The sequence below is a fragment of the Neoarius graeffei genome, chromosome 17 (assembly GCF_027579695.1).
Source record: "Neoarius graeffei isolate fNeoGra1 chromosome 17, fNeoGra1.pri, whole genome shotgun sequence".
NCBI classification, from domain to species: Eukaryota; Metazoa; Chordata; class Actinopteri; order Siluriformes; family Ariidae; genus Neoarius; species Neoarius graeffei.
This window is the reverse complement of record NC_083585.1, coordinates 20,793,738-20,819,579: the sequence shown is the minus strand read 5'-3', so window position 1 is coordinate 20,819,579 and position 25,842 is coordinate 20,793,738. Positions and strand designations below refer to the sequence as shown.

At 43.1% G+C, this 25,842-nt stretch overlaps 1 protein-coding gene across 1 annotated transcript in view; it reads right to left on the bottom strand.

Moving 5' to 3' along the window:
- Window positions 1-25,546, bottom strand: part of ppp2r1bb (protein phosphatase 2, regulatory subunit A, beta b) — a 51,040-nt gene extending 25,494 nt beyond the window's left edge. The window contains exons 1-3 of the mRNA XM_060943840.1: window positions 25,437-25,546; window positions 7,181-7,271; window positions 6,942-7,042 (exon numbers count right to left, since the gene is read on the bottom strand). Of these exons, the coding sequence (XP_060799823.1) occupies window positions 6,942-7,042; window positions 7,181-7,271; window positions 25,437-25,514 (270 nt within the window). The 5' untranslated portion in view covers window positions 25,515-25,546. The remainder of the gene's footprint in view (window positions 1-6,941; window positions 7,043-7,180; window positions 7,272-25,436) is intronic.
- Window positions 25,547-25,842: the final 296 nt, after the last annotated feature.

Here is a 25,842-nt window from a genome sequence, read left to right as displayed (position 1 = left end):
AAGGCAATAGAGATCTTGCAGTCACGTGACCAGAAAGTACACAACCCCCATCTTGTCGGTCAAAAACACTGCTGAATACTGCTGCACTCGTGTACAGAATGGATCAATTTCAACCGACGGACTACACGGCTCATTTTTCTAATGAACAGATAACTAGATATATGTCTAAAATAAACGATCTACAGATGTGTGACCCTTATGGCTTTCCGGACGGAGTTTTCACGACCGGATTTTGAACTGCCAGCAGAATACCCGGACGTGTATGATTACCTCAAACTTTCCCTCGCTGTTCAGTGGTGAAGCACTGCGTGCTTATAAATCTCTGGACAGTTATCTCTACAGAAATTCAGGATTTGTCAGCGACTCAGATGTGGCATCTTGTAAACAAGAAAATAATCCTCACTGGATGGGTAAGTCACCTTAAGTATTGAGTATAGCACTGACCAGCCGATTATAGAATAGAATAAGGTAATTCCAAATCGTCCGTCTTGTTTACATGGATCTGGCGTTGGAGAGGTAGAGGCTTGAGTAGCTGTTTTCTGAGCTTAGTCAACAGGCCGGCTCTGCCTGTAGCCTCGCTTTTGCTTCTGCTCCCGGCGCCGCCTCCTTCGCTTTGCTTCCAATAACAATCCACGGAGACCTCGCTGTCTCATCCAGAATGTTTTTTTTTTTTCCTCTTGTCCGGAATGTTGTGCATGCGATGGAAATCGCTACAAACCGTCATTTGCTGCTGGAAACCAATGTCCAGTAAGTCCATACGGTTGTAGTGGATATTGAAGTCCGGTACAGACGAACAACACGCAAAAATACACACAAAAAGCGTGCACAGGTAGGGAGAGCTTGTAGCCGCAGCCGTTGTAGTAGAATTGCATATAGTAGGGTTTTCCAGAAGAAAAGGTAGAAGTAAAAGCAGAAGTAGAACCAGAAGTAGAAGGCGGAATATGGCGTTTGACCGACACGATGGTGTCTGTCACAATCTGGATCGGCTGTGACGTCACATGCAAGTGCTCCATACCGGAATTATACACATCTGAGAGGCAGAGCCGGAAAACATTCAGTTCAAAAGTGTGCAGAGAGAGAAATGATGTTTTGCAGATCTCGCTCTTCTCTCCCTCAATCTCTCTCTCTATTGTGAATGTTCCAGTGGTTCTCAGTAGTCAGGTTAATAGCTTGGAGATCTATTTTTTTAAATAATTTAATGAATGAGCACTTTTCTTATTTAGGCTAAATGTCTCTCAGTGTTGAGCTTGCACTTTATTGGTTTGAGTTCTGAGCAGCTCTGTATTGTTTTGCCCCTTTGTTGCAATTTTCAAGATTGTTTTTGCAGTTTGTGCCACACCTTTGTTGAATAAAAAGAGTCTTATTTTCAATTCAATTGTGATTAATCACCAACATGAAAATTTAAAATGTGTTGTTGAAAACCACCTGTAAAGTTAACCAAGAATGTTATTTAATCTGCAGGGATTGTAGTGAAAACAGTAAAGAGTAAAAGTTAGATTTCATGGGGTCCTTTAGAGGAGATTTCAGTATATCGAGATATATATCGTATATCGTGAAATGGAGAAAATGTATCGGGATATTCATTTTTTCCCATATCGCACAGCCCTATGAGGGCGCCAGTTGTCCGTCTGTCCCCCCCGCCGCCGTGCGAAGCCTTTGAAAAATTGAGGCTACAATGGGACATTCTGAGATGGAAATTGTAACAAATTGTCAACATTGAAAAAGAAAGTAGTAATCTTCTTCTGCCCCGGACAGTCTTTGGCTTTGTTCCATTTCGTGCCGCAGGACGACATCTTTAAATGCCCAAGCGTCAACAAAAACAACTCGCGAACTACTTCTGTCAAAAGCTCCCGCGCCGGTGGGTGAAAGGTCATTCAGTCTCGAGAACTCTCGCTCTACAAGTCAGCTGACCTTGTATGTAACCCATATCAAATCTCGCGAGAGCAGCCGCGACAAGTAACATGGCGTCTCAGTCTGGAAAACGCCAATTCGGATTGTTTTTGCACCGTCTGGCGGTGTATCTACTAGGATTGGAATATTTTTGGAGTAATTATAACGTATTTGATGATCAGACACATTGTCACGTGGTGTTGCTGGGATGTTTTCACGGAGAAAAGATCAATTTGAGAAAGACTGCATGTTGTGCAGTAGCATACAAGTGCATGGCCTAAGTGTGACTTGGGGTTCAATCGGCATTTCGGTAAGGGGGCGCACGCCGAGAGTAAGAGGGCGCAGCGCCCCTGTTCCCCGGTTTAGACGAAAGCCTGTTTACTGTAGCGGTAACGACTGCCATCTCCCCAGGTCCTTTACCTGGCATCCAACCCCAGATCATCAACGACTGTGGAAATGTGCTTGTTTTCTTCAGGCAGTCATCTCTATATATGTTTCATTGGAACGGCACCAAACAAAAATTCCAGCATCATCTCCTCAGCCAATGCAGATTCGTGACTCATCACTGAATATCACTTTGCCACAGTCCATGATTGGTTCTCTTCAGCCAACTGTAACCTCGTTTTCTTCTGTTTAGATGTTCGTGATGGTTTACGTTTGGCTTTTCTGTATGTAAATCCCATTTCCTTCAGCTGATTTCTTACAGTCCGGTCACAAACGCTGACTCCTGTTTCTACCCATTTGCGTTTCATTTTCTATTTTCAAGGCATATTGCTTTGAGTTTCCTGTCCTGACACTGACGATGTCTTCCTTGGTCTAGCTGTACGTTTCCCTTTTACAACCTTAACATCTTGTTTGTACTCGCTCCAAATTTTAGACGACACCGCTGACTGGGAACATCTTTTGCCACACTCCGTGTTGAATTCCCTTCTTTAAGGAGTTTTATAATCCTCTCCATTGTTTCAGCTGACAGTTCTCTTGATGGGGTCATGTTTCCTGTCAGCCAGGTGTAACAGCTCATTAAAGCAGATACGCAGAACCATGGCCTCACTTTCATTATAAACGCCTTGAGACCTCAAGAATGGCACAGGAATAGTTAAGCGTTAACAATAAATCTAATATAGTAATTTTTACAATTAAAGTGACTCATATAGGTAGCGGTCTGAGTGAATGACCTTGACGTCCGTAACGTCACAGCAAGAAGTCTATCGGCCTCATGGCCATTTCCGCTAGACTAAAACACAGAGCTGACTGCAACTCCGATCCTCCATTTTGAGCTAATTTATCACCATGCCACGTAGATGTGTTGCTGGCGGGTGCAGCAACATGACAGAAGGTGGATTTACGTTGCATTCATGGTCCAAGAATGTTCAAACTGCAAAGATTTGGATGCGTTTTGCGAAAAGTTCACAGGCACATTGGGCACCTATGAAGTGGTCTCTCCTCTGCTCTGCACATTTTACTGAAGACTCGTACGAGACCTCTGATCTGTTGAGGAGCGATGGCTATCAGCCCGTATTGAAAGAGGGTGCAGTACCAACAATTAAAGGAAAATAAAACTATAAGAAAAGGAAAGCAAGTTCAGTTGCACCAGTTCTCCCAGAGCATGAGCCGAGGGTTGTTGCTAAAACCCGGGATGGAACGGGACATATCGCTCGGGCAGTGACCTCCCCGCGGTTGTTGCTAAAACCGGTGACGTCCCGTCCTGGGTTTTAGTAATTGCCTGAGCTGAGCAGTAATGGCGGAGTACTCAGTATGGAGAAAATGGAGAACGAGTGGAGCAGCCATCTGATTTCGCCGCTAGATATGTTTGCCTCAGCAGCAATAACTCGCCCTTATGTGGAAGAAGTGAATGAACAGAGAACTGAACGAACAACTGAAAGTGAGATCGTTTCAAAACAATCGGCCACAAGATCAGCCTTCAAGAAGTAAGAACATAGACGGGTAAGCTACAACTCTCATTTGGATACAAAACAAAAACACCACTTCTTGTTTACCTGCATTTAGATTAACGCATGTAACTTGTATTGTGTGTTTAAGTTAGCGGTATAAGATTATTTAATTTGCTTCAGAATGCGATGGTCTCAGTTCATCTGATTATTTAATTCGCCTTTTACGTTTTATCAGTGAAAATGCATGCATGTATACATGTCTGTTGCATAAGTTATAACACCCATCCTGTTCTAATGAGAGTCAACCCACAATCAATGAAGTCAAATCAGTCTTAGTTGAGCAAGTCGGTGACGGTATTTCTTACTTTCACCATAAATTTTTATTTATATGACTTTGGTCTATAGCTGTCAAAGGCCTCGGCCTTAAAACCGGTTCCTGCTGTGACGTCACGCACTCAGGGCTGGCTGGCTCAGCGGAGCAGCTCCAATGCCAACTTTGCGGTCGATTTTAACTCTCAAAAATATATACATGTTATTTACCAGCTGGGAGGTCCGTATGGTGAAATACCGTGACCGAGGTCTTGAAAGTACTGAGCGAGGCCCTCTGGGCCGAGGTCACGGTATTTCACCATATGGACCGACCTTAAAGGTCCCATGGCATCGTTTTTTCATTAATTGTGCGGTGGTCTCTAGTATGAATGAATGCCCTGTGAGCCGGTTTTGGTGAAAAAAAAATGCTGTGGTTCTCCTGTTTCAGGCTGTTCTAGTTTGGTGGAGGAGCGGGTGGCGAGAGAACGACAGGATTTCAGCTCTTACTCATTAATATTCATGACCTGTAAACGTGTTACCTCTGATTGGCTAACCGCACTGTGACGCTACCTCCAGTGGGTCAGAACAAGCGGATGTGGGTGTCTTTGTAAAAACTGTTTTGATTGGCTATTATGGTCTCGACATCGATGTTTTGACCAATAACGAATTTTACATCACATTCAACGAATTTTACATCACATTCAACGAGATTTCAACGAGACTAAAGATGGCGACTTACAAATAATGTGTAAACATTGTTGGAGTTAATAAAGTTTGAACAGCATGAAGGAACATACCCCAACCCCCCCAAATTAATTTTAAAAAAATTCAGCGGATTTGGCATAATATAAAAATGTCGTTTTTTTACTCAGAAAAAGCGGAAATCCGCCGAAAAGCGGAAAACTCATCCCTGCCTAGCTTGTGACCATGTCATGCATGCTAACATGGAGAATATGAACATGCTATTTTGTCACAAAAACCTTCGAACAAAAAGTTCATGTTTTACTTACAGCTTGTGAGCAGGTGGTCGACAGATCCAGGGATTAAAAACAACCTCGAAGCAAAACCACTACTGAAGGCACCAAAGTTTGAAAAGTGACTGTGGTTGAAATGATCAGAACACAGTACTAACGCTGCATTATACTTCGCTGGTGGTGTTCCAAAGATAAATTCCAACCATTTATTCTTCAGCTCTTCTATCTTGCAACGTTGCTCCGCTTAGGTTTCGTTTCTGTCGGCAGCTCCAGCCCGACTTTGGATGCTCGTAACTCGGGTAGGGTAGCTCCCAGCCTCCCCAAACTTGGCAGCCAGCGACCTCTGCCCTCTCCCCAACGAACCAGCACTGCCAGGGCGGGCTAGCCCTGCGCCTCGGGACGTACTTCGCCCCGAGGCACTCCGCTTAGGTTTCGTTTCTGTCGGCAACTCCAGCCCGACTTTGAACGCTCGTAACTCGCAGGGGAGGTCCCAGCCTCCCCAAATATGCAACATTGATGTGTTACTGCCACAAATAACACAGGCACAAACTTGTTCAGACATGTTTTCAACTTGCTGTTAGGTCCTCTTCGTTAGCCACTGACGAGATGGGCTCTGCTCTCTCTCCTCGCACGTAAATCCGAACTTTCTTCCCGTGGGCGGTTGCAAGCCAAGGTGGGCGAGGCCATGAATACCATTTTTTGAAGTGATGCAAGTTTGTAGGGCTTTTTCAGATCCGCTCGTTTTTCCGACTATTTTCTTTCATAAGCTAATACAGGGAATGGGAGGAGAATTACATTTTCACATGCAGCATGCATATGCAACTTGGAGTGAACTATGGTATTTCAAAAAGAGCCAGTATTAAAACGTTTTTGGTGGAAGGGCACCTTTAAGCTGGTAAATAATATTTTTTTTCTTTACCAAATTCTAACAGAAAATGAGAGCGCCTGAAAGGGAAAACCGAGCCGAGCTGCCATTTTGAATCCTCATTCACGGCTGTAATGCAAATGGCTTCCTCCTCGGTATACAAGTACACTTCCATGGCAGGGGAAGAGAAAAAAAAAAAAAAAAGTCATTCAGGATTCAGCCATGTTTTTGCTCGGCGTTAGCAACAGTTACAGGTTTTTAGCTTTCTCCTGAAATGTTTTCTTTTATTTCTTCTTCCTCAGGGTAGTAAAACTTGCTTTCGCTGTGAACACTGTCGTTACCGCTATTCATGATGTAAAATTAATGCTATTATGCTGAGAAATGCTGGCAAAATTTTATAAGATTTTTGATAAAAATCTTAAATATCTTATAAAAAAAGATAAATGTATGATATTGTGAATGAGCGAGTCGCCAGAGGTCTGTACTGTAGGATACGGACCTGCTCACCAGCCAATCAGAGCGCAGGATTTGATGGAAACCGGATGGCGAAAAAAATTTTTAAATTCCCATTTATGCAGCATACAAAGAGTCAAGGATGGCGATACTATCCACTCAAACGTATTTAAAAATAAAAGGTTCTGCGTGTCTCCTATAAGGTCTACACGCACTCAACTGAAATACAAGTTATAGCGTGATTCCATAATCTTTTCCTCTACTTCATCTTAAAAAAGAAAAGTGCCATTAATTACAATTTAATTTAAGATACATTTTACAAAAGCCAGAATGTTCAGCTGTTAAATAAAATAATGTGTCATATCTGATTTTTTTTTTTTGGCTACAAAGTAAAACAGCTGAATGAACAGCCTCCAAGAGCAGGGATTCCATATTTTTTGCCGGGGTTATAGATAACTGAATGACCATTAAACAGAACCTTCATCGCCTTTTTTTTTTTAACCCCTTTACATTTTAAGTTTCAACATTCTTTTGCGCTTAACTGGTTAATAGTCTTACCAGGAGGCAGTGCACATACTCCGGCCCTCCGACCAGCACGGTGAAGTTCCCCAGCTGCTCAGCCAGGGCAAGAAGCACCTCATCCTCATCATAAATCGTGTCTGTATGAAAAGAGAGAGGAATGCTTTAGCACGTCACTGATTACTACTCAAACAGTAACACTTCCTCAGAGCATTTTCAGTTAGTCCAGCCTTAGCTACATACATTATATGTAAGTAATAAAGACGAAGATGACATACCAGTAAGGAAGGGTAGGAGCTCTGTGCGTGTCCTCTCAACACCCAGGGCCAAGGCAATAGTCGACAGCTTTTTGATGCTGTTCAAGCGCAACTGCAGATACAAACAAACAATGAGAAATTAAATCACCAGACTCCATACAAAACTTCAAAACGAGATATATAGCCAATCCTTCTCCAATTTTTGCTTTTCCTGCCTTTTTATTCTCCCCAGAGATAGAAATGTACATCAGTACCTTATAGGAAACAAACCAAATTTGCACTATTAAGCCCTGGTACAAGAATGTTCTTTACCTGTAAGCCATAATATTACTGTGACCATAAAATGGCATATTAATTTATTTAAAAAAAACTTTTATCCAGGATTCCCAGCACTGCCCTGAAACACAACACAGGTTCTCAACTCTGGTCCAGGAGCTGCCCGCTTCCAACCCACCCAATTCAACCCTTTACCATGTCTGATACCGATTCCAATACCACAAACTTAAAGCTAGACCGCCTTTCAGATTTTTCAAGTTATTTTTGTTTAGTGGACTGAAAGCTACTGAGTTTGAATCACAGACTTCCAATTTTATTAGCTTTTTTAAATAGAACTAATGAATTTAGAACCGCGTGGCCCTAAATTCTCCGCTACTTTTTCCTGCTTCACCATGACCCAATACAAGATACTACATCATGCATCACATGGTGGGTTTTCCCTGTTTGCGCAAGGCATTGTGGGATACAAATTTGAAACAGGAGAGAAAAATGGAGGACGTGAGTGTGCGAATGAAACGTGAAAGACTGACTACAGTAACGGAAAGAAAGCGAGAAGAAAAGACGTTATGTTCTATACGAAGGAAAGGAAACGCAGGACCAAACTAATAAACAAACATCGGCGCTCAGCGAGCACCTCGGTGTGATCAGCTGTTCGTTTAGCGACAGAATGATGGAACTGTCAGTGCACGCTCAAAGGGAAACCTGCGCATGCGCGCACACACACACACGGACTTCCTCTGTCTGCTTGACTGCACGAAGCAAGCAATTTCATGCACATTTGCTTTAATCCCCTCAAATTAAATAACTTCCCAGCCACAGGATGGCCTGATATTTGAGATATTACAGAAATAAACATATCACAATGATCAGATTTCAGAGGGAACTAAATTTCACCGATTTTATGAACTCAAAAGGCTGGATCGCTTTAAACCTTGGTCAATACCGATATTTACTGATCCGATAAGTAAAATAGCCTGATGAACAATGTTGGTGCTCTTACGAAATGAACGTTTATGTGTGTAGAAACTGTGCCGTCTCGAGCAAAGTATAGAAATGAGGACAAAAATTAAAGAAAAGAGAATTTAGCAGCACTTTAAAGTAGAACTGAAGGCAAAATTTATCATCAAAATTCTATTTCTCATTTTATTAAATATCGGGATGCATTTTTGATCACTATTTTGTCGCTGCTATAGCAAGTTCTGAGTGTTTGAAATATGCTCTGTAATATATCAGTCCATATGTCAAAGCGACGGCCGTAAACAAGATTCGTTGAGACCTGTGCGAGACATCGTAGGACGGAAGTAAAACGTACAGCGCAAATCAAAGCGACCGACATCCGCCAACGTCGTCAAAAGACGCGCGCGCCCTCTTTCGAATGCTGACGTAATCAAGCTGGAAGTTTTGTTTGTTTTGATAGCAATCAGGAAAGTTTGAAAAAAGTAGGCAGTAATCGTCATTTAAACTCGTTTTTGTGCAATATTTGGTTTGGAAAACAGTTTTCAAAATGGCGGCGCTGACACTTCACGTTTCAAAGTCTCGCGAAGATCGCGCGGATAAGCGACGCCTGCCGTGGACCAAACGAACTAAATTCAACACGGCTAAAAACCGAATAGGCCAGGGGTGGGCAATTATTTTTTCCATGGGGCCACATGAGAAACAGAAAATTTTGTGGAGGGCCGGACCAAAAGGCTGAACTAAATTCTGCGTAACATTGTATTTCTTTATATAAAGCAGTAAATAACATTTTTACAAGCTGCTAAGACTGGTAAGAGTATGGGGGAAAAAACGAGGTTACCTTACCAAAAAAAAAAAAAAGTCATTTATTCAATCAAATTTCCCAAAACAATGGTTAACAAAATGTGAACGTTTACCATTTTTTTCAGGTCACATTCACCCCAAAACACAATAAAAGACATCACAGTATTGTCTTTCTACTCCAAATATCAAGCAAGATACATCATATTATAATAATGATGCCGTGTCGATTCGGTGTCGGAATCAGATCTACAGATCGGCTCGGGCGCTTACTGGTGACGTCACACTGTGATTGGCTGGACCGTTTGAAGGATGACGTACAAGTTTGTGGTTGGTCTGGACAAATTACGGAAGTAGTTATCGTGGGATTAGGTTTCGTGGGATTTCATGTCATGTTCATGTCGTGCGCATTGCGTTTTTGTTGAACACAACTTCAAAATAAAAGCAATGCACATTCAGTCCATGCATGAGGTAAAATTAGAAAATACTTTTATTTTGTAATTTCTAATTAACCTTACGCGGGGCGGTCAGAATGAACCAAAGGGCCGGATGCGGCCCGCGGGCCGTAAAATGCCCAGGTCTGGACTAGGCCGATAAGTATAATATTTAATTGCAATTAGTTGCCGATACGAGTCACGATGTGTGTGTTCACTGCTTCAGATGGGTTAAACACAGAGGATGAATTTCACTGTGCTTGAAGTGTGCATGAGACGAATAAAGGTTTCTTCTATTTCTTCTATATAAGGTTACTAAAACTGAAAACGTAACTGAATAACACTAAGAAATAAAGCAAGTTTAAAAATGACTTCAGTTCTCCTTTAATAGCCAGCTGCATCAAACACCAATGCAGAAGAAAAACAAAGTGCCACTCTGTGCAAAATTTTAAACCTGGGTAAAAATAAAAGAAGAATTCCAGTGTGGCAAGAAAACATAAACCTGACTAAACTTCTGCACGCTGTCTGAGATTCGTTGTGCAGAAGCTTCCAGCGTCTCCTTGAAACACTGATGTTTCCACTTTACAGCATGTTATTCAGAGCGCATCTGCAAGCGTTGCAGGCCAGATTGTCCTGTGTATTGTTTTATAATTGAAAATTTATCTGATCCTCAAATGTCATGCAAGTATGATGATGATTTTCCCATGATCACAAAAAAAAAAGTGGAAATTGCAGAAAATCGCTTGTCTGAAACAGAACTGCGATTCTAAAACGGAAAATGGGTTTTTGTCCGCATCCAGTTTCAAAGCCTGAGAAATTCAATCCACACACTATACAGCGAGGGTTAGGGGATATTTTTTTTGGCAAAAAGAAATCAAATCTCTGTGTTGTAAATGAAGCAAGGGTTTATGAGCAGTGTGCACACCGAATGGATTTAAAAAAAAAAAAAAAATCCACCACAACATCTGGAGCAGGAAAATACAAAGCCGCTCACAATGCTGATGTACAATAGTGAACATTTTTATAGTATAATTATTCAAGAGAGTTACATCAATAATGTTCCAATAAAACCAGTTCAATCCCCTCAGGCCAAGCTTACATTAGACCGTATCTGTCTGGTTTTCTTCGCGGATGCACTGTCCGTTTACATTAAACCGCCTGGAAACGCCGGGAAACGGGAATCCGCCAGCGTCCACGTATTCAATCCAGATCGTGTCTGGTCCGGTGCTGTGTAAACATTGAGAATACGCGGATACACTGTGCTGAGCTCTAGCTGGCGTCTCATTGGACAACGTCACTGTGACATCCACCTTCCTGATTCGCTGGTGTTGGTCATGTGACGCGACTGCTGAAAAACGGCGCGGACTTCCGCCTTGTATCACCTTTCATTAAAGAGTATAAAAGTATGAAAATACTGCAAATACTGATGCAAATACTGCCCATTGTGTAGTTATGATTGTCTTTAGGCTTGCCATCCTTCCACTTGCAAGTGGTGAGTGATATGCGCTGGGATCTCACACACAGCGGCTCAGTCCCGAATCATTGCTTGTTCACTTCACTCGCGCGCTCTGTGAGCTGCGCAGGGCCGGAGTGCGCACCCTCCAGAGGGCACTCGCTGTTCAGGGCGGAGTGATTTGGAGCGCAGGATGCCTGCGGAGTCGAGCGTATCCGTGTATTGGCGTTGCTGTGTGCACGCTAATCGTTTTAAAAACGTTAATCTGATGATCCGCTGATACGGTCTAACGTAAACATGGGCTCAGTGATCCGGCCGTGTTATTGTTGGCGAAATCCCGGGGCAGTCGAGTACAGCAGGTGCGTGCGTAAAAATATCCACAGTGTAATCTCTATCTCTAATAATCTCTAATTATTAGACTTTAAATGCATAGAAATCAGAAAAACTGCCATCAAATACCTCAAAATAAATACCTGTGGTGAATCTTCATTTCATTATATTTTTCTTTTGTATGGTTCACATTAACCATTACAAACGTGGTAAAACACTTCATGGGAATTTTACAACAGCGCCGAACTCACTCACGGTTCGCTTTCATTCACAACAGGATTCTGTCCCCCTTATGACCAACTAGCTTTCTTTCAGTTTCATTTCATTAAATTATTATTTTTTTTTTAGATTTTTTGGGGGGCTTTTTTTCACCTTTATTGGATAGGACAGTGTAGAGACAGGAAATGAGTGGGAGAGAGAGACGGGGAGGGATCGGGAAATGACCTCGGGTCGGAATCGAACCCCGGTCCCTGGATTTATGGTATGGCGCCTTACCCAACTGAGCCACAACGCCCCCTAAATTAAATTTATAGTTCAGGTTTTACTGGATTTCTCAAGATTTAACGTTATTTCCTCCAGAAGCTCTGAACTTGGGCGAGTCGAACTCTTAAAACTGCAGATCAGGTCATGGGTTAGAACCATAGACGCCGCATTCTGCGTAGAATCATACGTCATCCTCGCCGCCATATTGGATGTGGTAAAGTGGAGATTCTTCAACCGTCTCTGGTATAGCGTCTAGACAGTAGCCGAGAATAAAGATGCCTCGTTCATGTGCTGCGTTTAACTGTACCAACAGGTTTACCGTCCAAACGAGATCACATGGGATTACCTTTCACAGGTGAGACTGGAAAAATACTTCTCATTGTATTTGGTCATTATAACGTAATTTTACAAACAGATTTTTCTGACTTTGTGGCTAATATGAAGTCTCGCGCATAACAGCCGCTCGGTGAAACCTGTCTCCAACCAACGAAGTATTTCCTTCGTAACTACGCTGATTGTTAGTTGCTTCGCTAACTTTTCACATACTATGTAGGTTTCCCAAAAATAAAGAGATAAAAAAGCAGTGGGAGACAGCTGTGCGACGGGAAGGGTTTTCTGCTACTCCGTCATCCATGCTGTGCAGTGAACACTTCAGAACGGAGGATTTGGACAGAACAGGTCAGACAGTCAGGATCAGAGAGGGAGCTGTTCCTTCAGGTTCCCAGCTCATCTCCACCGGGGAGGTGTAGAGTTATAAGCAGTGAGAATTAGAGAATACAGTGCCACACTATGATGGACGTTTTTGAGCGTATGATGAATGTTTTTAACCTTTCTGAATGTGAAGGAATCAGTGATGTAGTTTGTTTTGGTATGACGTTAGAACCTGGCCGAACTCAGTTTGGCGGTCATTCAGCTCACTTTATTCAGCGAGAGTAGGTCTGTGTGGTGACTCAATAAATAACACAGTACATTTTTATTTTTCACTATTTCCATCATTTATCATATTCAGTCTTGTAGGTTGGTTATTGTGGCCTCAGGTTTTGGTAGCTTGCTACGGTATGCTGACTGATTAGCTTACCTGAGCTATCTATCGCGGATCTGTCGCTAGTTTGCAGTGTACAGGGTATTTCGCACACTATTTATAACCATCACATTAAAAGTTGTGTGTTGTTTTGTTGCCTGTTTGTTTCGCAAATATATACACGTGTGTCTTAATGGGTGAATAAAAGGCATCGAGTTAAATATTATTGTAGAAAGGGGCTTTATGAAGTTCAGTCCATTTACTTGCATTGGTTTACGGCAGACCTGGGCATTTTACAGCCCGCGGGCCACATCCGGCCCTTTGGGTCATTCTGACCGGCCCGCGTAAGGTTAATTAGAAATTACAAAAACGTATTTTTTAAATTTTGCCTCATGCATGGACTGAATGTGCATTGCTTTTATTTTGAAGTTGTGTTCAACAAAAACGCAATGCGCGCGACATGAACATGACATGAAATCCCACGAAACCTAATCCCGCGATAACTACTTCCGTAATTTGTCCAGACCAACCACAAACTTGTACGTCATCCTTTAAACGGTCCAGCCAATCACATAGCGTGACGTTACCAGCAGGCGCCGGAGCCCGAGCCGATCTGTAGATCTGATTCCTACACCGAATCGACTGATGATCATCTGCCAGCTGTGCTTCGCATCTCCACCTCAGACATTCAACCTGACTCTGATGCACTCGTTAAAGACCAACAGAGACTAGATTTCTCTCACTGAACAAATAAAAAACACCAAATGAGGTGATTAGACTACAAATGTGGGCGTCATTATTATAATATGATGTATCTTGCTTGATATTTGGAGTAGAAAGACAATTTTGTGATGTCTTTACTGTGTTTTGGGGTGAATGTGACTGAAAAAAAAAAAAGTACAAACATTCATATTTTGTTAACCATTGTTTTGGGAAATTTGATTGAATAAATGACATTTTTTGTAAGGTAACCTCGTTTTTTCCATACTCTTACCAGTCTTAGCAGCTTGTAAAAATGTTATTTACTGCTTTATATAAAGAAATACAATTAATATTATGTAGAATTTAGTTCAGCCTTTTGGTCCGGCCCTCCACAAAATTTTCTGTTTCTCATGTGGCCCCATGGAAAAAATAACTGCCCACCCCTGGTTTACGGGGAAGATTTGCCACATCAAATATGGCGGACACTCTGACGTATCCCAGCAACAGGCCACCAGCTCAATGCGGCGTCTGTGTATATGTCTATGGGTTAGAACAACACACACACCATAACAGGGTATTGGATAGTTTTTGTTTATTATTACAGTTAAAGTTTGAATTTTATTGAAAAATAAATCATTAAAGCAGAATGATCATAACTCTACCTGCTTTTTGATAAACTCCGTTAACTATTTTCCTTTCACAGAGCTCGTAAACACAGTAATAAAAAGGTTACGGTCAGGACAAGTGAAAAATCATGCTGCGCGTCCGAATGGATTAAAAAGTTAACGTCGAGTCCTGATATGACGTCTTTCAGTGGAGACGATACCATACATTATTTCAACTTTCTCTCACATTCACAGTTTGAACCTGAAAGTCTATAATTATGTAGAAACTGAAAAATATATTTTATTGCTCAAGTTTTGTTGTTGTCTATTTCAGATCTCAAACTATATCAATCAGTCATCGGTACATAGAAACTTTTCCCATCTCTTATTACAGAAAAGGGGGGAAAAATGGAATTGACGGTTTTCTGGAACAGAAAATCCTCTTCCTCCCTACCCGTGTTTTTGGTCAATAGTGGACTTCTACTGAAAATCGGATTGGGGCATCGCTAATTAACAACCGTTTGAGCTGAAGTGAGTGTGCAAGACGGACGACAGACTGACTGAGGAAACGTACACTCGATCAAAAATGATCTTTTCTGATCTAATGACATCTTATGCAGGCTTTCGTCTAAACAGGGGAACGGGGCGCTGCGCCCTCTTACTCTCGGCGTGCACCCCCTTACCGACTCCGTGAAAACATCCCAGCAACACTACGTGACAATGTGTCTGATCATCAAATACGTTATAATTACTCCAAAAATATTCCAATCATAGTAGATACACCGCCAGACGGTGCAAAAACAATCCGAATTGGCGTTTTCCAGACTGAGGCGCCATGTTGTTTACTTGTCGCGGCTGCTCTCGAGAGATTTGACATGGGTTACATACAACGTCAGCTGACTTGTAGCGCGAGAGTTCTTGAGACTGAATGACCTTTCACCCACCGGCGCGGGAGCTTTTGACAGAAGTAGTTCGCGAGTTGTTTTTGTTGACACTTGGGCATTTAAAGATGTCATCCCGCGGCACGAAGCAGAAGAAAGCCAAAGACTGTCCGGGGCAGAAGATGATTACTTCTTTCTTTTTCAATGTTGACAGACAATTTGTTACAATTTCCCTCTCAGATAGCCTCAGAATGTCCCATTGGAGCATTTTTCAAAGGCTTTGCACGGCGGGGGGGGGGGGGGGCGGGACAACCGGCACCAGCTCCCCCCCCGCTTCGCTCCCTCGCCATGGTGAGCACCCTCATACTAAATTTTTCTAGAAAAAAACCCTGTTATGCTATTCCTGGGTTTCAGTCATGTGACTTTTCTTAGCCATTTCACTTCCGGTAAAACAGCTGGTGGTCTAGCAAACCAAAACGGCTGCCGTAGTGCAAACAACTAGCGACAAGTTATCAGAGTACGCTCATAATCTAGAAGCCACTGCTGGCTTTAGATCTATTCAGAAGATTGCTGTGTGCAATGGAATCCACCCCTACAGTCTGGGAAAGAAGGATTTGTCATACGATCTCGAAAACTACCCTTCAGTCGAGCTCCCCGACATCTCGAACTATCTGGTGTTGCAGACGTCCTTCTACACCGCAAAACAGATGAAAGCGTGGAAGAGTATGGAGGCTTACGACTTTTTGTTGTATGCGGCTGGGTAAAGGACCTCGGGATCAAGTCGCTGCCCAATGAATCCTGGATTGTTTTTGCCCGTGTAAGTGTGTTTAAGCTTTTCGTTCGTGTCTTTACAACCAAGCGTAAACAAACAGTTGGCTTGATTCTCGCTTGTGTTGGCTCTTATCTCTCAGCTAAATCATTCACAAAGATCATCAGAAACCCCTTTAAAGACCTGGATCTTAGTTAAACAAGACGGAGAAGTGATCACGGCGCATTGTAACTGTACGGCTGGGGAAGAATTTTGTCGCGATGGACTTTGTGAGGAGTAAACAAAGAAACAGCTGGGGACTTTAGCGCTTCATGACGAAAAAAAAGTAACGTAAAATAACACTTAGTAAGAAAAGTCCTTGGAAAACCCTAAAGCCATGGCTGAGAGGGAAATACAAACCTTTTACCAAGTGATCGCTGCAAACTCGAGCATGCTTCGACTCGGCTCCCTTCGATTTCAGCGAGAGGTTCAAAAGCCACCTTTCTCCACGTCTTTTTGTGAAATCCTGTCTTTGTTCACCCTTTATTAGTTCACACCGAACCCTGAAGAAACTTTTCTTAGTTCGACGGTTTGATTCGAACAACCGAAAACAACGCAAGCATGAGGCATTTTTCATGCGAGCAGTGCACCTTCTCCGTACAAACACTGTCAACTGAGCTTTGGAGGACCACCAGCTAAAGTTCTGAATAATGAGGCGGCTGTGATGTCACAGAAACCCAAGAATAAACGCATGTGATGTTCACTGACTCAGAAGCCGGAGCTGGAAACGATGTCGCAAACAAGTTGACCACAGTCCAGTAGAACGAGTCAGAAAACCAACACCAGCAATTCGCAACACCAGCTCAAGCCATTGTTAGCAATACCAGTTGATGATTAAACATTATGTGGTATTTCCGCACAAACGTACACAGTGAATCATCAAATCAATTTTAAAAATATATTAAGTACTAACACAAAGACTCTAATCCCGGTTTTTGGAGACGGCGACAGAAGAATGAGTGTTCATTTTATTTCTGACTTCACATGGCTGAGTCCGCTAACCCTGGCCCTGGAGTAGGCCTGTGCGATGTCCCCTTAATTGGCATCGAAACATCGTGATGGACGATCATATCGTGGGCTGGGGGGGGGGGGGGGGGGGGGGGGATTTTAATACCACATTATTATTATTATTATTAAAAGTATTAGATACTCATCCGAGGCTTTGGCACGTAAAGAAAAAAAAGCGCTAGGTGATGTGGAATATTTGGTCTTGATAACGGATATGTGGTCCAGCTGCAACATGATGCCCTATATGTCAGCTACCGTACATTATGTGGACCGAGAGTGGGCAATGCAGTCCAAATGCCTGCAGACAAGTTTCATGCCAGAGACACATTCAGCGGACCATTTAGAAGACGCATTGCGCGAGACACTTGCCGAATGGAAAACAGAGGAGAAAAAGATCGCCTGTATAACAACGGGGCGAATATTGTCACAGCCATCAGGCAATTGAAATGCAGAGGTGGTTAAATTCAGAAATAAACCGCCCTCCTGCAAAAATCTAGAGGAAATCTGAGGAGAGGAAGCAAAAAAAAAAAAAAAAGAGGGAATATGAAGAGACTTCCAGGATGCTTGAGAGCAAGAATTTCCCCGGTTACTGCATGACAAGAAAAGTGGAATGTTCTGCAAAGTCTGCAGGTAGAACCCCCCCGCCGCCCACGTGCTACATTCATCTCATCATCTCTAGCCGCTTTATCCTGTTCTACAGGGTCGCAGGCAAGCTGGAGCCTATCCCAGCTGACTTTCCAAAAAACAAAATGACATTATGTGAATGCTAGCTTTCATGTGGAAAAAAAATTCTTTCAACCCAAATGATTAGTAATTATGTAATTGGTGATGAATTTTATTTACTGCTAGAGTGTACTGAGCTGAAGAGCTCAGAATCGGGTTCTTCAATAATTTTACAATATACCATCGTAAGAAGTAGGCTTTGATTTCCTTCAGATTATTTTACTCTAACAGGAAATGAAATTCACCACCAATTACAGATTTATTTTCAATGCCGTGCCGTCTCTGTGACATTTCGGGCACTTAAGTTTTTCAAGTTGAGTGCCCAAATGGCTTGCAACTTTTTGGCCTGACGGTCATGCACTGTTCTGCGCTGACAAAAAAAAAAATACCATGGAACCGGTAACTCGACATATAAAAGCAATCTAACATCACATTTCAGTTTGCAGCCGATATTTGAACACCGAAACCGATTATATAGCCCAATATTGGTTTTTGTACCATTATAAGCAGTCTGGGCGTGGCCACTGAAAGTTCCCAACTGTGCAGTGGATTGCGGGATGTGTGTAAGGGGCAAATAAATTGCAAGCAGGAGATTTTTAGTGGGCGGCACGGTGGTGTAGTGGTTAGTGCTGTCGCCTCACAGCAAGAAGGTCCGGGTTCGAGCCCCGTGGCCGGCGAGGGCCTTTCTGTGTGGAGTTTGCATGTTCTCCCCGTGTCCACGTGGGTTTCCTCCGGGTGCTCCAGTTTCCCCCACAGTCCAAAGACATGCAGGTTAGGTTAACTGGTGACTCTAAATTGAGCGTAGGTGTGAATGTGAGCGTGAATGGTTGTCTGTGTCTATTGCCGCTTTTCCACTACAAACGCGGCTGAGTTGGGCTGAGCCGTGCCGTGCTGAGTCGGGCTGAGTCGAGCTGAGCGGGGCTGTTGGAGTTGCATTTCGACTACAACCACGCTGGCTGGAAGTGGGTGGACACATTGGGTGGAGTTAGCGAAAGTGGGTGGACGTCAGGTGATGTCGTTATGCGGTGCAAACAGTGACATCAGTGATCTTTTAAGCGGTAGTCTCACGACCCGAATAGTAAACAATAAACATGGAGGACATGGAGTCGTTAGTGTTGCTGGTCTTGGTGCTGTGGCTTGTTGTCACCGACAACGCGGACAGATACTGGCAAGAACGTATAGATGAGGCGAGGCGCATAAGGCTTCAGAAATTCTCGTAATTCGTAATTATTCTTCTTCCGGGTTTGCGGTGTTTACAGATCCCAGCGTGCTCGCGGGGCATGTGTGGGCATGTGAGGACATGCCTCCTAACCAATCAGTGCACAGGGGAGTGTCTGCTCACGCCCCCAGCCTCACTCGGCACGGCTTGGCTCGCTTCAGCCCCACTCCAAAACCGTGCGAGTTTTAGGGGCTAAGCAGGGCTGAAGCGAGCTGAGTCGTGCTGGTTTTTGGTAGTCGAAACGCGAGCCGTGTCGGGCTGAAGTGAGCTGAAGTGAGCTGAAAAAGGGTAGTGGAAAAGGGCCATAAGTGTCAGCCCTGTGATGACCTGGCGACTTGTCCAGGGTGTACCCCGCCTTTCGCCCGTAGTCAGCTGGGATAGGCTCCAGCTTGCCTGCGACCCTGTAGAACAGGATAAAGCGGCTACAGATAATGAGATGAGATTTATGAAACTCTTATTCTAAGTGAACATATTCCTTCTTCATGCATCATTATTACCTCACCTGGGACGGAGTCCACCAGGGGGCAAGGTATTGTTTTCGGTCGGGTTTCTTTGTAAACGGTATTACGGGAAAACGGCTGGATCAACCTTCATGAAACTTTCACAGATGGGCATTGGTCTCAAATAGAACCTCCAACATCTTCAGGGTCATCCGGTCAAGGGCACCAAAAAGGTCAAAATCGTTTTTGTTGCGTAGACTGCCTCATATAGAGCCGCTAGCCACTACGTCATCATGCTGTAAGAATCTAAGAGTGTTAGGGCCTCTGCATGCTCTTGCGACAAGGCTTTCGCAGATAGCTTTTCGCAGACAGTTGTAATTTATCGTTGAGCGGGGAGTAATAGGCGTGCACGATGTTATTCACCGCTACAACGCAAGGGGGCACGAAGTCGCGAAATCGCTAGGAGTAGTTGGTGGGTGTGATTAGTGGAGTGTTTATCCTCCGGTTACTTATAATGACTAGAACTGGAGTCATATAGATGTACGTACTTCCTCACTTCCTCGATCAACCGCTCTTCGTGCTGCTCCATCTTCGCTCGTGTTTTTAAAAATGGCGGTAGTGAAAACAAACCAAACCGGGAAAGTAGGGAAGCGGAAGTGCGTGTACAGCGGATGTAGAGTGGACCAATCAGAGCCCTCTTGTCTGCGAGGCTTCTGCGATGGTCACAATTTTTGGGAGGTGCGCGCAGAGCGTCTGTGAAGGTGGGGGGGCTACACAGACGCCATCTGCGACACTATCTGCGAGGACTGCGTTGTCAGCAGAAATTGGCCTTAACAGTCACGCACTGCACATACACGCGTTCCAATTAAGAGAACTGAAGGCAAATTTATCATCAAAATTCTATTTATCTATTTTGTCGCTGCTATAGCAAGTTCTGAGTGTTTGAAATGTGCTCTGTAATACATCAGTCCGTATGTCAAAGCAACGGCTGTAAACGAGATTCGTTGAGACCTGTGCGAGACATCATAGGACGGAAGTAAAACGTACAGCGGAAATCAAAAGTGACCGACATCTGCCAACGTTATCAAGCTGGAAGTTTTCCCTGTGTCCGAAATCGCTCCCTACTCACTATATAGGGCACTATATAGCGTGGACGCCATTTTGTAGTGCTGTCCGAAACCTTAGTGAGGATTATGCGGGAAATGCACTCAGTATAATATGCATTTATCACAAAAATACACGCATGTATTTATTATTTTGAAAACCCACCAACCGCCTGATCTGGCACGTTTTAATTGTGCGACAGTAATGATGTAAATACCAGCGCGACGGACGCGTCCTTATCCTGTCGTTTTTCCAACTCTTCTCTACTCCATATTGGTTCGAAGTCGTATGGAATAATCTCCATGTCACGTACACGAGGGAGGCGGATACATGTACAGAAGTATACGGTTTAATAAAGTGCAGAATATATATACACAGGCAAACAATCCAATACGGCAGGCGAGATCAAAAACAGGCAAAAGGGTCAGTCGAGGCGCAAACACTACAACAAAGGTTAAGCGAGGACAAGAACGCGAAACAGGAAATCAAGACAATGGATAGAAAGGCTCGGTAATGTGTCCACGCGTATCGTAATACTTCGCGATGCAAACGCATCAGCACAGTCCTTAAATAGGCAAACACGGTTTCTTAATTGAGCTCAGGTGCGCCTCGTTCACAGCGTGCGTGCTGGAGTCCACTCGGCGTGCCCACGCAGCCCAAGGCGCACCTTCGGGTGCCACAGCGCACAGGACTGACACGCCATCGCTGATGAAGCTGACAAATCTCGAAATTAATCTAAATTGGAATGATACGGTGATCTGACCGCTGTGTAAACAGTTTTCAAAATGGCAGCGCTGACTCTTCATGTTTGAAGTCTCGTGAAGATTGCGAGGATAAGTGACGCCTGCCGTCGACGATACAAGCTACATTCAACATGGCTAAAAACCGAAAAGGCTGATGTGTAACATAATAATATGCCAATACACATCACGATATAAGGTTTACACAACTGAAAACGTAATTGAATAACACGTTAATGAACCCTTTCAATGCCCTTGTCACTTACGTCATGAAATCTTTTACTGCTGTGCCTTATGACGTAGACTACTCGTCATGAACACCTAATCACTTTCAGACACGTTTATAGCAGAGCTCCACACTTAAGAAAACCTGGTAACCCATCGAGTTGATTTTTCATGGACACACCAGGATCCCAGACGTGTCCGTCCGTCTGTCCACGCCCCTCGTGATTCTGATTGGCTGTTTGATTTTGGCAGGAACTAGAAGCACGAGCGAGCTTACATAACTTATTTTTGTCTGCAGATAATTTCATATTTATCGGGCTTTTCCACTGAGAACAACTCAAACAGCACAACACAATCATTTTAACAAACTTTAAAAAGAGGTCAAAACAAGTGAACCAAGGAGAGAAAGACGAACTCAAAGCCGGGAAGAGAAAGACAGGAAGAAAAGGAAAGACGACATGAAAAAGCTCGAGAAAGGCAAAGAAATCTTTCACAAGAAAAGCGACAAGCTGAAAGAGAAAGAAAACGTGTAAAAAAAAGTGAATTAATAGAAATGAGTTGTAGGAATTAATTCTAAATAATCCGCTACGTTCACACTGCAAGGCTTAATGCTCAATTCCGATTTTTTTGTGAAACCTGATTTTTTTTGTGAGGTCGTTCACATTAACAAATATATGCGACTTGTATGTGATCCTCAGTATGAACGAAAAGCGACCTAAAAGTGTTCCGCATGCGCATTGCAGGATACGACGACGTCACACGCAGTGAGCATGGCCAGTGTTTACGGAAGTAAAACTGCCCGGTTGCGGTATGACCCATCCAATCTAGCTTGAATAGCTGCATCCCCCCAAATGGAAATCAGCTCCCTAACCTCTGCGTCCTTCCATTGAGAAGATTCAGAACCTTCACAGCCCGAAGCGTCCCTCGCATTGATGTCATGCGCAGGGGCGCAGATACGTTTTTTGAACTGGGGGGGACAAAAAACTGGGGGGGACAAAGCTGCCAGCAAACCAACCCCAACCCCGATATGCCTGTCAAACTTCTTGTGGGTTACCATAGCAACCAAGCTCGAGTTCGCAACCTGTGCAGTCTGCGCAGCTCAACCAACCGAATATCAGTCTTTGTTTTGTTTTATGTGAGTTGTTGCAACTATGTATACACTGCTGTGCACCTCAATAAACCGAATGGTAATTAGTCTTTTGATTTTTCCGTGAGGTTTGCCTTATGCAAAGAAAGACAGCATAGACGTTTTTTCCTCCCTATAAGTGGGGGGGACCGAACGAGGTGAATTTAAATCTGGATGGGACGAGTCCCACCCTCTATCTGCGCCCGTGATTATGCGCCATGTTGTTGTAACTTTTTTTGAGAGACCCGCCGCCTACTTCAGCGCAGAATAGTGACGTTTGTGGCTTGTTGATGACGTGTAAGTCGGATGAATGCGACCTGGCGGTTCAGACTGAAGTCGCATATGAAAAGATCGGATAGGGATCGGAATTAGGACCACATATCCAAACGGCCTGGGTCGGATTTGAAAAAATCGGATCTGTGTCGTTCATATTGTCAATAAAAGATCGGATACAGGTCACATATGGGCGAAAAGATCGGATTTGAGTCACTTCAGCCTGCAGTGTGAACGTAGCCATCATGTTGATTTTGAAATCACTGCGAAATCCTCCGGGATCTGACAAGTTGACCGGAATCCACTCAGTGTTTTCATGAATCGTGTATCTTTTGTTTTCAAAACATTCTCCTATAAATCCCTAAAGCACACTGTAGTTTATAGTAAAAAGAATAATATATATGTGAGTTTGGAGAAATTTATCTTCTCGTGATAAAATTGAAAACACATCAAAGTCCATCATTTGTTGCATGTTTGTTTTCATTTGAATGGAAGCTCTGCTATTAGGTAGAACCTAATTTTAGATTGCTTATTACAAAGCGCAAGTGCGTTCCACTGAGCTCTTGCGCCGGGCCATTTCTGAGAAATAAGAGTTTAGGTCATGGCAACAGTGTATGTGTGTGTGTGTGTGTGTGTGTGTATAGTATATATCAGCCTAGGTTCACAGGTTTCAGTTTCGAAAACTGTAAGAAGCAAGGGTAGAATAATATAAAAAAAGTACAGACACGGTGTATTTTACTTGTGATTTTTTAAACTGTTCATTTTTGGATTACACTTCATTTTTGTGACTACTGCCTCAGAGTAAATAAATAAAAAATTCCCGCAGTCCAAATCCTGCGCTCTGATTGGCTGGCGAGCAGGTCCGTATCCTATGGTATGGACCCCAGTTACAGACCTCTGGCGACTCGCTCGTTCACAACAAACATAGTAGCATTTTTTATCTTTTTTTTTTTTTATAAGATTTATTTATAAGATTATCAAAAATCTTACAAATTTTGCCAGCATTTTTCTCAGCATAATAGCATTAATTTTACAGCATGGATAGCGATAACGACAGTGTTCACAGCGAAAGAGAGTTTTACTACCCTGAGGAAGAAGAAATAAAAGAAAACATTTCAGGAGAAAGCTAAAAACCTCTAACTTACTAGCACCGAGCAAAAACATGGCTGAATCCTGAATGGCTCCTATTTGTATAAATAGGGGACTACAGAGGCAGCAAAATGTAGTTTTTTTTCCTGCCATGGAAGTGTACTTGTATACCAAGGAGGAAGCCATTTGCATTACAGCCGTGAATGAGGATTCAAAATGGCGGCTTGGCTCAGTTTTCCCTTTCGGGCGCTCTCGTTTTCTGTTAGAAAAAGAAATATATTATTTACCAGCTTAAGGTCGGTCCGTATGGTGAAATACCGTGACCTCGGCCTTGAATACTGACCTCGGTCCAGAGGGCCTTGATCAGCACTTTCAAGACCTCGGTCACGGTATTTCACCATATGGACCTCCCAGCTATGCTATAGTTAAGCCAGTATCTCACTGGGCTACAACAGCTTGTGACAATTTGCGAACGTCATTCGCGAGAGTGTGTTTCAAAAGTGTCTTGTAACATTCGCAGGGCTTCTCAATTTCCCCGCATGAGTCGCAAAGTGTCGATCACTGAAATTTTGAACATGTTCAAAAAAATTCGCGCGACAAAATCTCTCAAAATAGCCGCAAAGCCGTCGCGAACCCTTCAAGTCGGTTTCCATGAGGCTTCCTCTACTTCCCTGGCTGCCGAGGGAAAGCCGGGCTGCGACAGCCTGCGACTAGTTGGAGACAATTGCGGTAAAATATGCAAATATCAATTCAGTGTGATTCCAAGTGAAAATTGTCACTAATTCACATATTTTATTGCAATTGTTGTGTCTCCAACTAGCCGCGGGCTGTCGCAGCCCAGTGAGATTCTACCCTTACTGTATGGACATAGGATCAGAAACGAATTTTATTTATAAGCAGTAGCCACATGGACCCATAGGGGACCTGTTTCCCCCCCACGATATCTTCTCTCATATTGATCGTAAGTGCTACCGGGCGAGGTTTGTTTTGCCTGGAAACACTTGTCTGCAGTTTGATATGCCACTGCTCATCAATAAACAGTATGAGAATTAAGATGTGACGTCACCTAGCGACTTTGAGCTTGTTTCAGACTTTCCCCTGAAAACAGTTGGCAACACTGGGCTGGACTGGTCAGAATGCAAGCAAAAAATACTCTTTAACCCAAAACCACCTGACTGACTTACACACATGAATATAATATTATTTAGGCAGTAGTGCTTTAAACCCGTGTCTCAGACTGACTCCAGACCAGCTGAAAGCTGAGCAGTTTCTCTCACACACAAACACCATTAACAGGCTGAATTACTACACGGCTAAAGCTCCAAAACGACAGATTCCACATCTAACTATTGATGAGACGCTCACAGAGTCTGTTTTACTCCATAGTTCATGACCCTGGCGCTTTATTTTAAATAATATTTAATAAAAACCAACACAGGCGCCGGTTGTTTAATTGAATGCTAATGTTAGCGTTAGCTGGCTAACATTAGCAGCTGTTTCTCTGTTTAAAAGAAGGTATTTTAAAAGCTGAATTTAATCTTAAGTGTTCTTACACAATAAACAGATATATAACATCTTATACCTGGACATCTTCATTCCTTAATTCGTCGATTAAAACAGCAATAGGATACAGTGAATCGTCTCCCTCTGCGCCGGCCATTTTGGGTTTTAGGCTTGGTTCCGCTTCTACTGCGCATGCGCAACTTCAATCCCATGCAGCAGGATTTCTCTGGGAGAGAAATTCCACCAAATTAAGAGTTTTATACCAAATTCTGGATTTAAAAAAAAAGCTTATTGAATATATCAATTTATACTTATATTAATAAACAAAATACAATTAATATTTTTCCTTACCTGACCAGATATACTTATTTCTTTCATGAGAGCAATTCCTTAAATGCTGATGCTTAGATTATACATAGCTAGGAACAAACAAACAAAACAAACAAAAATTCCACCAAATTAAGTTTTAGACCAAACCCTGGATT